This window comes from Odocoileus virginianus, chromosome 5 (genome assembly GCF_023699985.2).
Source record: "Odocoileus virginianus isolate 20LAN1187 ecotype Illinois chromosome 5, Ovbor_1.2, whole genome shotgun sequence".
NCBI classification, from domain to species: Eukaryota; Metazoa; Chordata; class Mammalia; order Artiodactyla; family Cervidae; genus Odocoileus; species Odocoileus virginianus.
In genome coordinates, this window is record NC_069678.1 from 19,039,805 (window position 1) to 19,060,998 (window position 21,194).

The 21,194-nt window shown below is 37.3% G+C and overlaps 1 protein-coding gene across 1 annotated transcript in view; it reads left to right on the forward strand.

Moving 5' to 3' along the window:
* The window catches only part of ATF6 (activating transcription factor 6), a 239,568-nt gene that overhangs the window by 102,054 nt on the left and 116,320 nt on the right, over nt 1-21,194 (forward strand). The window contains exon 14 of the mRNA XM_020875014.2: nt 2,903-3,017. Within this exon, the coding sequence (XP_020730673.2) occupies nt 2,903-3,017 (115 nt within the window). The remainder of the gene's footprint in view (nt 1-2,902; nt 3,018-21,194) is intronic.

Genomic DNA, 21,194 nt, shown 5'->3' on the forward strand with positions numbered 1-21,194 from the left:
CCTCTCTTACTTTCAACAAGAGGCTCTTCGGTTCTTCTTTGCTTTCTGCCATAAAGGTGGTGTCATCTGCATGTCTAAGGTTATTGATATTTCTCCTGGCAATCTTGATTCCAGCTTGTGCTTCCTCCAGCCCAGCATTTCTCATGATGTACTCTGCATATAAGTTAAATAAGCAGGGTGACAATATACAGCCTTGATGTACTCCTTTCCCTATTTGGAACCAGTCTGTTGTTCCATGTCCAGTTCTAACTATTGCTTCCTGACCTGCATGCAGATTTCTCAAGAGGCAGATCAGGTGGTCTGGTATTCCCATCTCTTGAAGAATTTTCCACAGTTTGTTGTGGTCCACACAGTTAAAGGCTTTGGCATAGTCAATAAAGCAGAAATAGATGTTTTTCTGGAACTCTCTTGCTTTTTGATGATCCAACGGATGTTGGCAGTTTGATCTCTGGTTCCTCTACTTTTTCTAAATCCAACCTGAACATCTGAAATTTCACAGTTCATGTACCGTTGAAACCTGGCTTGGAAAATTTTGAGCATTACTTTACTAGGGTGTGGGATGAGTGCAATTGTGTGGCAGTTTGAGCATTCTTTGGCATTGCCTTTCTTTGGAATTAGAATGAAAACTGACCTTTTCCAGTCCTGTGGCCACTGCTGAGTTTTCCAAATTTGCTGGCATATTGAGTGCAGCACTTTCAAAGCATCATGTTTTAGGATTTGAAATAGCTCAACTGGAATTCCATCACCTCCACTAGCTTTGTTCGTAGTGATGCTTCCTAAGGCCCACTTGACTTCACATTCGAGGATGTCTGGCTCTAGTCTAGTGATCACACCGTCATGACTACCTTCATCGTGAAGATCTTTTTTGTATAGTTCTTCTGTGTATTCTTGCCACCTCTTCTTAATATCTTCTACTTCTGTTAGGTCCATACCATTTCAGTCCTTTATTGTGTCCATCTTTGCATGACATGTCCCCTTGATATCTCTAATTTTCTTGAAGAGATCTCTAGACTTTCCCATTCTTTTGTTTTCCTCTATTTCTTTGCATTGATCACTGAGGAAGGCTTTCTTATCTCTCCTTGTTATTCTTTGGAGCTCTGCATTCAAATGGGTATATCTTTCATTTTCTCCTTTGCTTTTTGCTTCTCTTCTTTTCACACCTATCTGTAAGGCCTCCTCAGACAACCATTTTGCCTTTTTGCATTTCTTTTAATCTCAAACTTGCTATTTAAAACTGAAAACCGCTTAAACCTAAACTGCTATTAAAAAACAGTTTTTTAAAAATGTTTTAAAGTGAATTATAGTTGATCGTCTTTATTCATGCATTCTGTATTTATGTATTTCTCTTACTGGAGAAAATTTATTTTTACCCCCAGTCAGTACTCAAGGTACTTGCATGGTCATTTGCTTTCCCAGGTGAATTTCAGCAAACCAGTACTTTGGCTTCCTGTTTCAGCTCTCATACTATAAGCACTTGTCCTTTCCGAGATCTATTTAGTGCCATATTTTTTACATTCTATGATTTTTGCTTGTAAATTCATCATTTCAAATTGCCCCCAAGCATAGTTCTGAAGTGTGCTGCCTAGTGTTTGTAAGAGCTTGAGAAAGCTGTATTGTGCCATGTAGAGAAAATATGTGTTAGATAAACTTCATTTGTACACAGGTTATAACGCTGTTGACTGTGAGTGCTTTGTTAATGAGTGAACAGTATTTGTTAAAGAATATGTCTTTAAATGGAAACATATAAAGCAAGGTTATATGTTGATCAGTTAACAATAATGCTGTAACTAAGGGCTCACAGGAACCTAACCTGTATTTCCCTTAGGAGAATGGTTCAGTGTTTTCTCATTCAGAGTTCATACTGACTTTACAGAACATAACTACCGTAAATAATAAGAGTTGTTTAGGCAAAATATTATAGTTAGAAATGGCCTATTGAGTACATGAAATTATTTCAGAGGAAGTTTTTATGGATCATTTGTAATTTCCTTTTAGGTCAATCTTTCCCTCCTCTTAAGTTAATAAAAGTTTGAAGACATAGAAGAACCTATAAGAATTAAATATATATGATTTTGTTTTTGAAGAAAAACATTTTTTTTACTCTCTTTAACTTTTGGGTGTTAGCTTACTGTGCTAAACAATAAAAGACTCTGAAAATATTAGTAAGAACTACATCAATACCATTTGAGTACATCTTTTGGGATATGATGTGTTGAGGTGTTACATTTTTAGATATAAGTTTACCAAGGCACTGGCATGATACTTTTAATATCTATGGCTAATAATCATTGAGTGACTCCTATGGAACAGGACCCATAGGAGTAACATGCTTGGTACTAACATCTCTGACCCCAGTGACAGTCCTGAAAGGTTTATGTGGTTACCCTCTTTTTACTGATGAGGAAAATGAAGTTGCTCAGGGATGGATTTCCCCCAGAATGCCCACTTGAGGGGTGGAACAGGAATTCAGAGACAGGTATATTTGTTTCCAAATCCTAAACTCTTTTTCACCTTTTGTACAGCCTCATAGGCAAGTGTACTTTCACAGATTTGACAGAATGGTGAAAAAGAACTTTTCTTCAGACTTAATTTTTGTTACCGAAATTTTAAAATCATGCAGACTGATGCAGAAGTCTGTTTTCTGGTACTTCTGTTGTTTTCACATACTTTGCAATGCACTTGACTGGTACATTTTAGAGCCTTGATTCAGAAATGAGAGTTTAGCTTTAGTGAACTAGATCTTAGCTTTTCAAAATGTTATTATAAAAATTGCTGCCAAAATGCTACTAATGTTTTGGTTGAGAGAGATTCTTATGATTCAGATATTACCTTAGATTAGGAAGCATTTTGAGAGGATAGAAATTCATCAGTTTAAGAGCACTTTGCCATTTTCTTACTTCAGCAGGAACTCAGGGAGTGAGCTACAGGTATATTATGCTTCACCCAGAAGTTATCAAGACTTCTTTGAAGCCATCCGCAGAAGGGGAGACACGTTTTATGTTGTGTCGTTTCGAAGGGTAAGTTCATTTTGAAAGAATAAAAGATATTTTTGAATACTTGCTGTACATAAGGCATTGGACTGAATACTGTGGAAGATAAAAATATATGGGATAGGAAGCAATATAAAATAAATTGTATGAGTGGGACACTCTTAAGTGCTATAATACGAACTTGACTTTGAGCTGTTCAAGTTATGAAGAGGAACATGGAGTTGATACCAGACCATATTTAGAAAATATAAGATGCTTATTGATTTTTATTCTTTGTTGTCCCTATAGCCATATTGTTTGTTTATAACTAAAGGAGAAGTAAAAACATAAAAATTTCTTTTTAGGCTTTATGGTGGTTTTCCCATTTGGTTATTGGAAAGTAGACTTCCTAAATTTTAGCTTAATATGAGTTATGGGCTGATTAATACATTACTTGTGGAATGTTTGGATATATGTGACTGAGACTTTCTATTCTTTTCTCTCTCCTTCATTAAGCATTTACTCTTATTAGTGAAGAATGTGTAAGATAATTAGTCATTTATGTAAAAGAAAGTGTTTATATGACCACTTCTGAATGTTACAAATGTTAGACTAAATGGGGTAAGATGCGTTTTCATGCCATCTACTTTTCCTCTAAAATGAAAATACGTTTTTCATAGACTTGCCATTTGAATATCTCTGTTAAAGTATTGTATGTTAAACCATGAATAGGTTAGAATTCCTTGGTAGTTTGTATCTTAGGTTTTCCTTTTTCTTTTTTTAAAGAATGTAGAGAGGCATGATAGAAATAAGCATATGCTGACAATAAATGATTCATTCTCTGATTATGGTCACAACTCACTATCACTGAAATTTTCAGTTAATTCTTTTCCTGAAGTATAAATATCTAGCAGCTCAGAATTTTGGACTTGAAGATTAGGGTAGTCAAACATTTCATGTGTGTGTGGTCGTTAATCAAATGTGTTAGGAGATTTGGGATACTGTAGTGAAGGTATCTCATAACTTCTGCCTTTTCTCAAGAATTCCCTGTGCTCAGTCTGTTCTCTCAGATGTAACTGGTGTATTTCTATAGTGCACCAGCCTCAAAGTTCATTTTCAGCAGCAAGGGGGCAGCTGAAAACAGGGTTTCGGCAAGGCTCCAGCTGTACTGGCTGATGAGAACTTATTGTTGTTTTGGGTTGACACTGTCATGTTGAGGGGAAATGTAAATGGGATCCAGCACTATGAAGAAGAGATTTGATGGGTGTTAAGACTTGAAGGAATGTGTTGATGTATATATATAATGAATATAACCACAAAAGAAACACTGAAATAGCTGAATACTTTTTCATAGGTTTGGGATAATTTCTGTATTATTTGATGAAAACAGTACAGTATACATTAAAAGTAGCAATTGTCAAGCCACAGATTGACATCATGACTAGTAACATTTTTCTAGGAGGAGAACAAGTATTTGTTATGAAGAAAATTATTGTAGCCTTAAAAGGACTGTGTTTTTACAAAGGAAGGTAAATGCTATTCTTTTTTTTAAATGAATACATTACATTTCTTACATCTGTAAAAGCTACTTCTCATTAGTTTGCTGTGAAAAGTGCTACTAGAAAATTATTTGTCACCCTCCCTCCAATCTTCTGATGTTCTGGAAGGAACTGTCTCATGTTTAAGAAAACTGTTGGACTCTCTCACATTCTGTTTGAGTTTTTCATTTCCTAATTACTGATTTATCATACCTTAGTGTTTTGTATCAAGGAAAGGTAAAGATAAGCATGAACTTTAACTAGATAACATTCGAAGTTGTTAGAGATAGCATCCTTTTTTACTTTTTCTTGCTTTATTTTGTTTCAAAGTAGGGATAAGGAAGTTAATTTTATCATCATGACTATGTCATTGGACAAGAATTTGATTCTTAAATCCTGGATTGTTCTTTTTGTTCTTGCTAAAATGAAAATGAGAGACATAATGATCTCATGCTTACATGCTTAGTTTTCTTTTCCATTTTTTTCAGTATAAAATATTCTAACAGTTTTATCAAAAAGGAAAGTGGCATCATTTCTTGTGCAGAAAGATGTAGAAATCGCAATAAAAATAAATAAGGGGATAAAAAGAAAGATGTAGAAGTCTCACTCAGGCTCTCAATTTCATTGACAGAAGTTACTGTAATTGATACTGTGTGACTGCATTAGAAATTAAGAAGTATAGGAATTTTGATGCCCCCAGATTTTGCTTAGTATAAATGAAAATTAACAGAGCCAATAAGCAAACCATATTGTTTTATTTTGTAATTGGACATGTGTTTAACAAATATTTTAATATTTAAAAAAGTAGATGTAGCTATTGACTGTTTAGTATACTATTATTTAATAAACCAACTCTTACATTTCATAGCTTGGAACGTACACTAGTCCTCATGGAAAATTAGAATAGTGGCTTGTTGTCATTCCTGATTCAACAGCAGCTCCAGTAATTCCACTTTAGTCTTTTTCTCACATATCTTATTCAGACTCCCCAAACATAAAAGAGAGTTTGATTATATATATAATTATATGGAATTTCTGCAGTAATCTGGCTCATGATCCATGGTCCATTCATTTGTGACCAAGGAAATAGGGTGGATTTGTTTAAATGTACCAGCAAGTTTATGCAGAAGGAATAGCTTGGACAACTAGTCTGAGAAAAAGATTGTGATGAGCCATTAGAGCTTCATTAACTGTTTATTGTATCATATAACACCTGCTTTTGTAAAAAAAAAAGTTCCTTCTTTATTGGTCCCTAGTTTTTTGGTCTCAAGGCTTGTGTTCTCATATGTATCACAAGCCTCTGAAAGACAGGAAGTGTCATATGCTTTTTTATTATTACAACTGACTCTCAGCACAATGCCAGTCACTCGGTGTTTATTGAACAAGACAATTTTATGTATGGTTCACTAAGGGAAGTCACAGTGATGAAAGTTCATTGTTTTTCATAATCATATAAGGTGTATATTTACATCTGTTTTGCTTAGAGTAATTTAAATCTATTTTGCTGATCTAAGAAGTAACATGGGCAGTGCCAAATTCCAGCAGAAAGTTCAGTTAGAGATGACTTGTCTTTGCTTTATTTATGGTTGTACTAGCCAGAGATGTATCAGCTTTGTGCTTATCTCCGAATCTAAACTTTAGAGCTAAGAAAAAAATCACCTTGGTGGAATTACTGGAGTGGATTGTTGTTAGACCCCGTTGCTTTTTTTTTGTGGGAAGTGTTGGTGTCTAGTATCTCTTCAGATTCAAGCAGCATGAACCAGAACCTTGTAACTTTGGACAAAGAGTAAGAAAGACTCTAACAGTGTAGAAAGGTTGACTGGTGATGTTAATGATTCAAAGTGTTTGCCAAAGGTTTAGTCCCACGGAAGGCCATAAAAGAGAGTTTCACAGAATGACAATGACATTTTCTAAATTAATGCCTAAAGTAATACCTAATACATGCTTAGAAGAGTGGCATATTTTCTTAATGTGTATGATTTATTCCTTGGAAATTTTTTAGTATATAACTTTAAAATCTTCAGAGGCAAGAGGAATTTCTTTAGTAATCAAAGGAAATTCGTGTATAAAGTCTACTTCAAAAGGATACAGCTTTTGTTTTGGGACTTCACAACTACACATGAATCTTGGAGTTTGGCCATTTACTTATCTCTGCTTTCGTGGCCTTTTAGCCAAATTCCTTCTCTGACCGAAAAAAGAAGTGACTAAATGAATTTGGAAAAATACTTGCTGTTTTAAAAATATGTCTTTCAAAGAGTTAATCTCAAAATATATGAGCAACTCCTGCAGCTCAATTCCAGAAAAATAAACGACCCAATCAAAAAATGGGCCAAAGAACTAAACAGACATTTCTCCAAAGAAGACATACAGATGACTAACAAACACATGAAAAGATGCTCAACATCACTCATTATCAGAGAAATGCAAATCAAAACCACAATGAGGTACCATTTCATGCAAGTCAGAATGGCTGCTATCAAAAAGTCTACAAACAATAAATGCTGGAGAGGGTGCAGAGAAAAGGGAACCCTCTTACACTGTTGGTGGGAATGCAAACTAGTACAGCCACTATGGAGAACAGTGTGGAGATTCCTTAAAAAACTGGAAACAGAACTGCCATACGACCCAACAATCCCACTGCTAGGCATACTCACCGAGTAAACCAGAATTGAAAAAGACACGTTCACCCCCCAGTGTTCATCACAGCACAGTTTACAATAGCCAGGACATGGAAGCAACCTAGATGTCCATTGGCAGACAAATGCATAAGAAAGCTGTGGTACATACACACATTGGAATATTACTTAGCCATTAAAAAGAATGCATTTGAATCAGTTGTAATGAAGTGGATGAAACTGTAGGCTGTTATACAGAGCGAAGTTAAGTCAGAAAGAAAAACACCAATACAGTATGCTGTTGCTGCTGCTGCTAAGTTGCTTCAGTCGTGTCCGACTCTGTGCGACCCCACAGACGGCAGCCCTCCAGGCTCCCCCGTCCTTGGGATTCTCCAGTCAAGAACCCTGGAGTGGGTTGCCATTTCCTTCTCCAATGCATGAAAGTGAAAAGTGAAAGTGAAGTCGCTCAGTTGTGTCTGACTCTTAGCGACCCCATGGACCGCAGCCCACCAGGCTCCTCCATCCATGGGATTTTCCAGGCAAGAGTACTGGAGTGGGGTGCCATTGCCTTCTCCACCAACACAGTATACTAATGCATATATATGGAATTTAGAAAGATGGTAACAATGACCCTATATGCGAGACAGCAAAAGAGACACAGATGTAAAAACAGACTTTTGGACTCTGTGGGAGAAAGAGAGGGTGGGATGATTTGAGAGAATTAACAATGAAACATGTATATTACCATATGTGAAAGAGATCACCAGTCCAGGTTTGATGCATGAGACAGGGTGCTCTGGGCTGGTGCACTGGGATGACCCTGAGGGATGGGATGGGGAGGGAGGTGGGAGGGGGGTTCAGGATGAGGAACATATGTACACCCATGGCTGATTCATGTCAATGTATGGCAAAAACCACCACAATATTGTAATTAGCCTCCAATTAAAATAAAATTTTTTTAAAAATATCTTTTCTTAGAAGCGAGAGACTTAAAAAAAAATCCTTATTTTAGAAGGCTTTTTTCCAAATAATTTGTTAGCTTGCTTTAAGATATACTGTTATTCAGGTCTTAAGCACCTTATAAAAAATAGAACAGAGCTGTCTGAGAATCCACTTAACCTGAGTTTAGTTAATGATTATATCAAGAACATTATATGTCCATTTTCTTTTTCATTCATATACAAATACGGATACCTTTAATGTATACAGCCATTATAGTTTACTTTCGCATTCCAGTCCTCTATAATGAAAAGGACATCTTTTTTGGGTGTTACTTCTAGAAGGTCTTGTAGGTCTTCATAGAACCGTTCAGCTTCAGCTTCTTCAGCATTACTGGTCAGGGCATAGACTTGGATTACTGTGATATTGAATGGTTTGCCTTGGAAACGAACTGAGATCATTCTGTTGCTTTTAAGATTGCATCCAAGTACTGCATTTCGGACTCTTTTGTTGACTATGATGGCTACTCCATTTCTTCTAAGGATTCCTGCCCACAATAGTAGATAAAATGGTCAGTTCAGTTGAGTTCAGTCGCTCAGTCACGTCCAACTCTTTGGGACCCCATGAATCACAGCATGCCAGGCCTCCCTGTCCATCACCAACTCCCAGAGTCCACCTAAACTCATGTCCATTGTGTCAGTGATGCCATCCAACCATCTCATCCTCTGTCGTCCACTTCTCCTCCTGCCCTCAATCTTTCCCAGCATCAGGGTCTTTTCCAGTGAGTCAGTGCTCCACATCAGGTGGCCAAAGTATTGGAGTTTCAGCTTCAACATCAGTCCCTCCAATGAACCCCGCCAGGACTAATCTCCTTTAGGATGGACTAGTTAGATTTTCTTGCAGTCCAAGGGACTTTCAAAAGTCTTCTCCAACACCACAGTTCAAAAGCATCAGTTCTGTGCTCAGCTTTCTTTATAGTCCAACTCTGACATCCATACATGACTACTGGAGACACCATAGCCTTGACTAGACAGACCTTTGTTGGCAGAGTAATGTCTCTGCTTTTTAATATGCTGTCCAGGTTGGTCGTAACTTTCCTTCCAAGGAGCAAATGTCTTTTAATTTCATGGCTGCAATCACCATCCGCAGTGATTTTAGAGCCCAGAAAAATAAAGTCAGCCACTGTTTTCTACTGGTCATCTGAGTTAAATTCACCCGTTCCAGTCCATGTTAGTTTGCTGATTCCTAAAATGTCGACGTTCACTTTTGCCATCTCCTGTTTGACCACTTCCAATTTGCCTTGATTCATGGACCTAACATTCCAGGTTCTTGCAGTACTGCTCTTTACAGCAGTGAACTTTACTTCCATCACCGTCACATCCACAACTGGCTGTTGTTTTGCTTTGTCTCTGTCTCTTCATTCTCTCTGGGGTTATTTCTCCACTGATCTCCAGAAGCATATTGGGCACCTCCTGACCTGGGGAGTTCATCTTTCAGTGTCCTGTCTTTCTGCCTTTTCACACTATCCATAGGGTTCTCAAGGCAAGAATACTGAAGTGCTTTGCCATTCCCTTCTCCAGTGGACCACATTTTGTCAGAACTCTCCACCATGATCCGTCCATCTTGGGTGGCCCTATAAGGCATGGCTCATAGTTTTATTGAGTTAGACAAGGCTGTGGTCCATGTGATCAGATTGGTTAGTTTTCTGTGCTTGTGGTTTTCAGTTTGTCTGCCCTCTGATGGAGAAGGATAAGAGGCTTATGGAAGCTTCCTGATGGGAGAGAACTGACTGAGTTAGAAACTGGGTCTTATTCTGATGGGCAGGGCCATGCTCAGTAAATCTTTAATCTAATTTTCTGTTGATGGGTGTGGCTGTGTTCCCTACCTCTTATTTACCTGGGGCCAAACTATGGTGGAGGTAATGAAGTTAATGGTGACCTCCTTCAAAGGTCCCATGTATTCACTGCTACACTCAGTGCCTGCAGCCCTGCAGCAGGCCACCGCCAGCCCATGCCTCTGCCGGAGACTCCTGGACACTCACGGGCAAGTCTGGATCAGTCTCTTGTGGGGTCACTGCTCCTTTCTCCTGGGTCCTGGTGTGCACAAGGTTTTGTTTGTGCCCTCCAAGAATTTGTTTCCCAGTCCCATGTAAGTTCTGGCAGCTCTATGGTGGGATTAATGGTGACCTCCTCAAGTAGGACTTATTCCATACCCACGTCTGCTGCACCCAGAGCCTCTGCCCCGCGTCAGCCTACTGCTGACCCATACCTCCACAGGAGACACAGTTCTTAGTCTCGGTCTCTGTGGGGTCTCTGGGTCCTAAAGCAGGGAAAAGTCTAATAGAGTTTTACCAAGAAAACACACTGGTCATAGCAAACACCTTCTTCCAACAACACAAGAGAAAACTCTACATGTGGACATTACTAGATGGTCAACACCAAAATCAGATTGATTATATCCTTTGCAGCCAAAGATGGAGAAGCTCTATACAGTCAGCAAAAACATGACCGGGAGCTGACTGTGGCTCAGATCATGAACTCCTTTTTGCCAAATTCAGACTTAACACTGAAGAAAGTAGGGAAAACCACTAGACCATTCAGGTTTGACCTAAATCAAATCCCTTATGATTATACAGTGAAAGTGAAGTCGCTCAGTCGTGTCTGACTTTTTGCGACCCCATGGACTGTAGCCCACTAGGCTCCTCAGTCCATGCAATTTTCCAGGCAAGAGTACTGGAGTGGGTTGCCATTTCCTTCTCCAGGGGATCTTCCCAACTCAGGGATTGAACCTGGGTCTCCCGCACTGCAGGCAGACTCTTTACCATCTGAGCCACCAAGAAAGTGACCAATAGATTCAAGGGATTAGATCTAATAGAGTGCCTGAAGAACTATGGACAGAGGTTCGTGACATTATACAGGAGGCAGGCTTCAAGACCATCCCCAAGAAAAAGAAATGCAAAAAGACAAAACGGTTGTTTGAGAAGGGCTTACAAATAGCTGTGAATAGAAGAGAAGTGAAAGGCAAAGGAGAAAAGGAAAGATATACCCATTTGAATGCAGAGTTCCAAAGAATAACAAGGAGAGATAAGAAAGCCTTCCTCAGCGATCAATGCAAAGAAATAGAGGAAAACACTAGAATGGGAAAATCTAGAGATCTCTTCAAGGAAATTAAAAATACCAAGGGAACATTTCATGCAAAGATGGGCACAAAAAAGGACAGAAATGGTATGGACCTAACAGAAGCAGAAGATATTAAGAAGAGGTGGCAAGAGTACACAGAAGAACTATACAAAAAACATCTTCATGACCCAGAAATCACGATGGTGTGATCACCAGCCTAGAGCCAGACATCCTGGAATGCGAAGTCAAGTGGGCCTTAGGAAGCATCACTATGAACAAAGCTAGTGGAGCTAATAGAATTCCAGTTGAGCTATTTCAAATCCTACAAGATGATGCTTTGAAGGTACTACGCTCATAATGCGAGCAAATTTGGAAAACTCAGCAGTGGTCACAGGACTCAAAAAGGCCAGTTTTCATTCCAATCCCAAAGAAAGGCAGTGCCAAAGAATGCTCAAACTGCTGTACAATTGCACTCATCTCACACACCAGTAAAGTAATGCTCAAAGTTTTCCAAGCCAGGCTTCAACGGTACGTGAACTGTGAATTTCCAGATGTTAAGGCTGGATTTAGAAAAGGCAGAGGCACCAGAGATCAAATTGCCAACATCCGCTGGATCATCGAAAATGCAAAGGGTTCCAGAAAAACATCTACTTCTGCTTTTGACTATTCCAAAGGCTTTGACTGTGTGGACCACAACAAACTGTGGAAAATTCTTCAAGAGATGGGAATATCAGACCACCTGACCTGCCTCTTGAGAAATCTGTATGCAGGTCAGGAAGCAACAGTTAGAACTGGGCATGGAAAAACAGACTGGTTTCAAATGGGAAAAGGAGTACGTCAAGGCTGTGTACTGTCACCCTGCTTATTTAACTTATATATAGAGTACATCATGAGAAACGCTGGGCTGGATGAAGCACAAGCTGGAATCAAGATTTCCGGGAGAAATATCAATAACCTTCACTTTGCAGATGATGCCACCGTTATGGCAGAAAGCTAAGAAGAACTAAAGAGCCTCTTGATGAAAGTGAAAGAGGAGAGTGAAAAAGTTGGCTTAAAGCTCAACATTCAGAAAACTAAGATTATGGCATCTGTTCCCATCACGTCATGGCAAATAGATGGGGAAACAGTGGAAACAGTGACAGACTTTATTTTCTAGGCCTCCAAAAGCACTGCAAATGGTGACTGCAGCCATGAAATTCAAAGACGCTTACTCCTTGGAAGAAAAGTTGTGACCAACCTAGACAGCATATTAAAAAGCAGAGACATTACTTTGCCAACAAAAGTCCGTGTAGTCAAAGCTATGGTTTTTCCAGTAGTCATGTATGGATGTGAGAGTTGGATTATAAAGAAAGCTGAACACCGAAGAATTGATGCTTTTGAACTGTGGTGTTGGAGAAGACTCTTGAGAGTCCCTTGGACTGCAAGGAGCTCCAACCAGTCCATCCTAAAGGAGATCAGTCCTGGGTGTTCATTGGAAGGACTGATGCTGAAGCTAAAACTCCAATACTTTGGCCACCTGATGTGAAGAACTGACTCATTTGAAAAGACCCTGATGCTGGGAAAGATTCAAGGCAGGAGGAGAAGGGGACAACAGAGGATGAGGCGTGGCATAATTGGATGGCATCACCGATCAATGGACATGAGTTTGAGTAAACTCCAGGAGTTGGTGATGGACAGGGAGACCTGGCATGCTGCAGTCCATGGGGTCTCAAAGAGTCGGACATGACTGAACGACCGAACTGAAGTGAACTGATTATACTTTACAATCCCCTTTCACATATATAATCTTAGTTCTGTACATATAATAAAGTATTCCTAGTTTTATTTTACACATGGAAATATTGAGGCACAGAGAGGTTAAGTAGCTTCTCTAAGGACACAAAAAACGTATGCAGTAGACATAGCAATAATTGAGGTGTTCTAATTTAATACAATGATTTTTTTTTTCTTTACTTTCTGGTGCTGCATTTTAGATATATTGCAGTATGTTTAAATAGCAACATTACTCTGTTCCTCCAAAGCCAAGCGTGTTTTGTTGCCAAATCTGCTGGTTAGTTTTGCTGGAGTTATTATATAACAGTTAAAATATTTTGTTTGTTAATTACCTTACTGTAGATTAAGTGCTTTATTAGGTTACATTTTCATAATAGTAAAGAATAACTTAATGGTCTGAACGATTACAATATCACTTCAGATTTGAAACCAAGGGAATAGAGTAAGTAGGCTTTGAGAGTTTCCGGTTTCTTTTTAAAACAGTTGAGGGAAAAAAATATCTTTGCTGTGTCCTGAAAAGGAAATACTTTAGCCAAAATAGACAATATTTTAATGATTGGAATACTAGAACTTCTCATAGAAAAGAGTGGTTTTTGTGCGTGTGTAAATGCATTTTATTATGCATTCTGCACATGGCATGCCAGATTCTTGAGATGAGAAACTTTGATCTCAAGCTCCTTGTTAAATATGAGTTACTGTTGTGTGGTTTTAAGGGATTTAGTCATTTGTTCCTTGGCTCTGTAACAGATTCCTAGCTAACATTAAAAAAAGTTTCTGTTATTTGGACTTTTCAATTATAAACTGTAACATAACTTGTTTTATGTTTGAAAAATGACTGTTCAATAGTCTCTATAACTAGACTTGTAATTAGAATAGCCATGGACACAAGAACTTATAACTCTTGATTTCAAGTCTTCAAAATTTTCAGGATGGTGGGTATGTCCATCTGAGTCATGATAATTTTGCAACCTTTTGTTATTATTGTGCTATATTTAGTAATCTTTATTTCATGATGTGTTTTCACATGCATTTGTTTAAGCTCCTTTTGTAGATTGCAAGCTTTCTCTGGGCAGGAATGAAGTTATTCCTCTGGTCTTCTTACAAAGTCTGTTGCAATGCACTGCAGACTGTAAAGCAAGTCCAAAATAAATGTTAGGTCTCAAACTGCTATTTATTTGTGCCTTTTTGCCTTATTTTTTATGTCCTATTGTTCAGAAGATTATTAGAGATGGCATTTCCAGAAACAAGTAAGGAAATTTTTCTCAGTGAATGTTTAAAATTACTTTTATTATTTGAATAATTGTGGAAAAGTTTAAATATGTAATCTACTTTGATGTGGATAGATTTTTAGCTATAGAATAGAATGACTTCTAAAGTTACCCCTATTCTTCAGGTGGGATTTGATAATTGATAAAGTTTTGATAGTTTCCTTCTCATAAAACTTCAAATTTTTCATAATGGAGTAAGAAAACATTCCTGAAAGCAAAACTGCATTTTAAGAGAAAACATTTCTTCACATCATGAATATGTGAGGGAAAATGTCTTTAAATGACTCATAGATGCAGCCGTTAGTGACTTGCATTCTGACCCCCACTCTGCCGCTTACTATTTGACTTTGGATGAATGACTCCTCTCTCCTAATTTCAGTTTCCTGATCTGTAAAATGATAAAGTTAGAGCATATTTGCATTTTCCTTCTAACTCTAGAAATTTGAAATCTATAGTCTTCTGTTTGTGTGTGTGTATATATTTGTGTGTATATGTGTTTCACTGTCCTTTTAAAGATCTATAGTATTGTGTTAAAAACCCTTTGAAGTTACTAGAGTGACTCAGTCTGTTGGAGTTAGAACATTTTAGAGGTTTTGAAAAACAACCGTAATAAAAACAAAATGTCAAGTTGCAAGATAGACCCATAAGTTAATGAGTTTGATTTTTTAATTGCTAGTGACCTGATAATTTATCTAATAATGGTTTTATAGTGCTTATAATATGCCAATCTTTAATCCTGAGGTAGGTACAATTATTATCTTCATTTTACAGATGAGGAGCCTGAGGCACAGAGAGGTTGATTAATTTGTTCAGCATGACGTAGTTTGGAAGTGACTGAGCCAGCATTTAACTCACAGAGTCTGGTTCCAGAATCTATGTTTCCAGTCACTTCCCAATGTTGCCTTTCTAGAACTTTTAAGTCCAAGTGCCTTATCTTTCAGAATATTCAGCTTGTATTTTAATTCAGGATTTTATTAATTCCACTGATCTGTCTGTTCAAAACGTTGTTTGAATGCTTCTGGTTCATTTTCCAAAGAACAAGACCAAAGATAAAGCACTGTGGAAAAGCAGGACCCATGCTATGAAGAATAATATTGTAGGAGAAACAGAGCTACCAGGGAAATACAGAGGAAATGATTAGAGATATAAAAGAAGAATTGGAACAGTACTACAGATGAAGGGGGAAAAAAATCTATTTTAAAACATGGAGGTCAAGGAAGAAGAATTCAAAAAGGAGATGGTCAGCAGTATTGGGTGTTACAGAACTCACTGAGAATGAGATGAGGAAAGCCCATTTGGCCTGTATAAACATGGAAATAATTGGTGACTTGAAGAGTGTAGTTATGGTAGAGTAATCAGGACAGAATCCAGATTAGAGGCTGAGAGAGATTGTGAAGGAAATAAAGTGGTGGGCTTGGTAAACTTGGCAGTGAAGGGAAGGGGAGATAGCCTGGATACAGGTAAAGGGAAGGGAGCTAAGGTGTGTGTTTGTGTGTGTGTGTGTGCACATGTGTATGTTTAAGGACAGGAGAGATATAAAGTAAAGAGAGATTTGTTGTTGTTGTTCAATTGCTAAGTCATGTCCGACTCTGTGGCCCCATGGACTACAGCATGCCAGGCTCCTCTGTTCTTCACCATCTCCCAGAATAGTCACAGAGAGACTGTTACGGTTAATTTATATACATATAAATATAAGAATGGAGTGCATATTTTATTTTTGACAGATGCTTTAAAGGAAAATAAACATGTCAGTGTTTGTTCCTCATCTGTATTAATGTGTTTCTATTTAACTCAGAGCATGGAGGAAGTTAAAGAAAAATTTTTGATTTGCAGTAGGACTATAAAAAATAAAAGGAAAAGTGAAATTAAAACCATATTTCTACAGAATAAAATCATATTTAAAGTATTCCTTGAGACATCAGAATTCTAAATCTTAAACAGGGAGCTGGTTTTTAATAATGGTAACATGTTTTCAAAATTTAAAATTTCTAATTTAACTAATGCATAGATGGTCTTCGAGTTTTTCCTCGAAAAGTTGGAAGACTAGCAAAGTAGACTGTTAAATCATTTTATGTTTAAACAGAATTTGGTGCTAGCTTTTTGATGCTGTCATAAAACTTAATTATGGACGAAGCAGTTATTATAGTTAGGAAAAGTTGATTTACAATCTGACTCAGGAGTAAGGTCTGAAATGCTTATGTCCTTCCCTTCCCCATATGTGGTGATTTCTTCATTTTGGACTGTGATTGGTTTAACTTTGACACCATCAACAAATCTGAACACTGACATGTAGTTGGTTTTTCTTGAAAGATCTTAAGACTTTAATAGGTGTGTGGTATTTATTTCAAGACATTGATGCTAATCTGTAAAGAGTCTGTTGTGGTTGGGCTTTGAGGAGTTTTCCAGTTCTTAATGTAGAATCACACTGGAAACCAGCAGGATAGATGATTAGCTTGAGACCAGAGTGTGGTGTACGTCTAACTAAATAATTATACAACTATTTGCTTCGTGTCTGTTTCCCTCGTCAGGCCTTAAGCACCTGAGGGCAAGAACCGTCTCCATCTTAGTCATCACGCTATCCATAGTATCCAGCCTAGTATCAGGCATAGATAGAGCAGGTATTCAGTAAATATTGGATGAATGAACAAACTGGATATCAAATCCATTAGTTTGATGGATAGATTCTAAATTAGTTTATAACATCACCATAATGTGATAAACAATTAGTGATAGACCAGCTTCTTAATTACTTTTATTAGGGCCATTAGGTCTCATGGTAAATCTAGAAATCAGTCTTTGAAAATTAGTAAATTTAAATGCATTTTATATTGCACAGGTAATATAACCAATATTTTATAATAATTTTAAATGGAATATAATTCATGAAAATATTAAATGTTAGTGTTGTACACTTGAAACTAATATAATACTGTAAATTAACTGTTCAATAAAAGGAAAAAAATTCTTCAAGAAAAGCTTGTCAATCTAATCTTCCATAGTCTATATTTTAAATAATTTATATAGAGTCATCTATGTCCGATTATAGTATACCTAGAAGTAAATCTTGAAAATAAAATATATCATACAGAATAAGCAAGCCTCTGTTAAAGTTTTATAGCTATTTTTCTTCTCATTCTGTTAGTGAATAGAAATTCAGTAACTTTTATTCTGTTGAGTATGAATCTGCCTTGGAGGGGGTGTTTACTTTAAAGTTCCTTAAAGAGACTATTGCATTCTTCCTGTTAAATGTGCTTTAAATTAGTAGCTTTTGGTTATCTATTCTTGTGGAGATACAAGCAGTATAAAGAGAATGATACATAGTCAAAAAATTTTTCCTTGGCTTTGGAATGAAAAAACATCCAACTCAGAATTTTGCAGACATTTATCTCATCAAATATTTATCCACTAATTTCCTATATATTTGACTTTGATCTTCAGGCTCCTATTTTGCCTGAAAAATCAGGCCTCAGACTGAACTGAGTGATAAGAAAGTGGAGGTTCTTAGACTGATGTAGATCAGAGGTTCTCAAACTTTCCAGTTTCAGGAGTCCTTTATATTTCCCCAGAAGATTTCAAAGAAACATTATTGAGAAGAGTGGCATGGTTTTATATTTTTATGAATCTCTTTAATATCTGGCTTAGTAGAAGTCAGCTGGATTCTCATATGTGCTTCTGCATTAATCATTTCCTTTCGGCTGAAATATATGAGGAAAACCTTACCTCACATGGATAATGTAGCTGGATACGGGAGGAATATTTTCAAAGCCTTTGCAGATAATTGTGGGTATACTTCTTTGATGCCATACCAAAATTCAACCAGAGATAGTTTCTTCAAGGACACTTTAAGTGTAGAAGCCAAATATAAGAACTTTTAGCACTCTGATGCATTAAAATCCATTGGTTTTATCTTGCCCTTTGAATAGATCTCTTCTCCATGCATGATTTTATAACATCACACATTGGCCATTTGCAAAAATTTGGCTCATTGAGATATACAGATCTTCCAAATGTTGACATATTTTATTATACAATATTTTTAAATCATACTGTTTAATACCACCACAAGTCTTATCTGAGACGTCTTTAAGTATTGTCATTTAGTAGCACAGTCATGTCTGATTCTTTGTGACCCCATGGACTGTAGCCCACCAGTTTCTTCTGTCCATGGGATTTTCCAGGCAAGGATGCTGGAGTGGGTTGCCATTTTCTCCTCCAGGGGATCTTCCCAACCCAGGGACCAAACCTGCATCTCCTGCACTGGCAAGTGAATTCTCTACCACTGAGCCACACAGGAGGCCCCAGTAGTGCTAACTCTTAGCATCCAATAAACATACTTATAAAGAAAGAGAGTCTCTAAGTATTAGGAAGCTATTAAGTTCATGGTAGCAGATGAAAGTTTTTCAAATTCTATTTTTTGCTTGAAGGCTCAGATTTCATCACTGTCAAAATATTGTCAGTTGTTTTCATTGAAGCGGCAACCTCCTTTAACTCATTTGTCTATCAAATACTCAAGTCAAAATAACTATTTGTCTGACATCCTTTTAAATAAAACTGATATTACATTAAAAAGTTGCTAGGGAGTTCACTGGTGGCCTAGTGGTTCAGATTCTGGGCTTTCATTCCTATGACCCAAGCTCAGTTCCTGATTGGAAAACAAATCTCACAAGCCATGTGGCACAGCCAAAAAATAAATTTTTTTTCTGTTTTTTTTTTCTTTTCTTAATTTATTTTAATTGGAGGCTAATTACTTTACAGTATTGTAGTGGTTTTTGCCATACATTGACATGAATCAGCCATGGGTATACATGTGTTCCCTATCCTGAACCCCCAGCCCACCTCCCTCCCCATCCCATCCCTCTGGGTCATCCCAGTGCCCCAGCCCTGAGCACCCTGTCTCATACATCGAACCTGGACTGGTAATCTATTTTACATATGATAATATACATATTTCGTTGTTATTCTCTCAAATCATCCCATCCTTGCCTTCTCCCACAGAGTCCAAAAGTCTGTTCTTTACATCTGTGTCTCTTTTGCTGTCTCACATATAGGGCCATCGTTACCATCTTTCTAATTTCCATATATATGCGCTAGAGTACTGTATTGGTGTTTTTCTTTCTGACTTACTTCGCTCTGTATAATAGACTCCAGTTTCATCCACTTCATTAGAACTGATTCAAATGCATTCTTTTTAATGGCTGAGTAATATTCCATTGTGTGTATGTACCACAGCTTTCTTACCCATTTGTCTGCTGTTGGACATCTCGGTTGCTTCCATGTCCTGGCTGTTGTAAACAGTGCTGCAATGAACATTGGGGTACACGTGTCTCTTTCAATTCTGGTTCCTCAGTGTTTATGCCCAGCAGTGGGATTTCTGGGCTGTATGGCAGTTCTACTTTCAATTTTTTAAGGAATCTCCACACTGTTCTCCATAGTGGCTGTACTAGTTTGCATTCCCACAAACAGTATAAGAGGGCTCTCTTTTCTCCGCAACCTCTCCAGCATTTATTGTTTGTAGACTTTTTGATAGCAGCCATTCTGCTTGGCGTCAGATGGTACCTCGTTGTGGTTTTGATTTGCATTTCTCTGATAATGAGTGATGTTGAGCATCTTTTCATGTGTTTGTTAGCCATCTGTATGTCTTCTTTGGAGAAATGTCTGTTTAGTTCTTTGACCCATTTTTTGATTGGGTCGTTTATTTTTCTGGAATTGAGCTGCAGGAGTTGCTTGTATATTTTTGAGATTAATTCTTTGTCAGTTGCTTCATTTGCTATTATTTTTCCTGTTCTGAAGGCTGTCTTTTCACCTTGCTTATAATTTCCTTTGTTGTGCAAAAGCTTTTAAGTTTAATTAGGTCCCATTTGTTTATTTCTGCTTTTATTTCCATTACTCTTGGAGGTGGGTCATAGAGGGTCCTGCTGTGATTTATGCCAGAGAGTGTTTTGCCTATGTTTTCCTCTAGGAGTTTTCTAGTTTCTGGTCTTACATTTAGATCTTTAATCCATTTTGAGTTTATTTTTGTGTATGGTGTTAGAAAGTGTTCTAGTTTCACTCTTTTACAAGTGGTTGACCAGTTTTCCCAGCACCACTTGTTAAAGAGATTGTCTTTTCTCCATTGTATATTTTTGCCTCCTTTGTCAAAGATAAGGTGTCCATAGGTGTGTGGATTTATCTCTGGGCTTTCTATTTTGTTCCATTGATCTATATTTCTGTCTTTGTGCCAGTACCATACTGTCTTGATGACTGTGGCTTTGTAGTATAGTCTGAAGTCAGGCAGGTTGATTCCTCCAGTTCCATTCTTCTTTTTCAAGATTGCTTTGACTATTCAAGGTTTTTTGTATTTCCATACAAATTGTGAAATTATTTGCTCTAGTTTTCTGAAAAATACTGTTGGTAGCTTGATAGGGATTGCATTGAATCTATAGATTGCTTTGGGTAGTATATTCATTTTCACTATATTGATTCTTCCGATCCATGAACATGGTATATTTCTCCATCTATTTGTATCATCTTTGATTTCTTTCATCAGTGTTTTATAATTTTCTATATACAGGTCTTTTTTTCCTTTAGGTAGATTTATTCCTAAGTATTTTATTCTTTTTGTTGCAATGGTGAATAGAATTGTTTCCTTAATTTCTCTTTTGTTTTCTCATTGTTAGTGCATCGGAATGCAAGGGATTTCTGTGTGTTAATTTTATATCCTGCAACTTTACTATATTGATTGATTAGCTCTAGTAATTTTCTTTAGGGTTTTCTTTGTAGAGGATCATGTCGTCTGCAAACAGTGAGAGTTTTATTTCTTCTTTTCCTATCTGGATTCCTTTTATTTCTTTTTCTGCTCTGATTGCTGTGGCCAACACTTCCAAAACTATGTTGAATAGTAGTGATGAGAGTGGGCACCCTTGTCTTGTTCCTGATTTTAGGGGAAATGCTTTCGATTTTTTACCATCGATGATAATGTTTGCTGTGGGTTTAT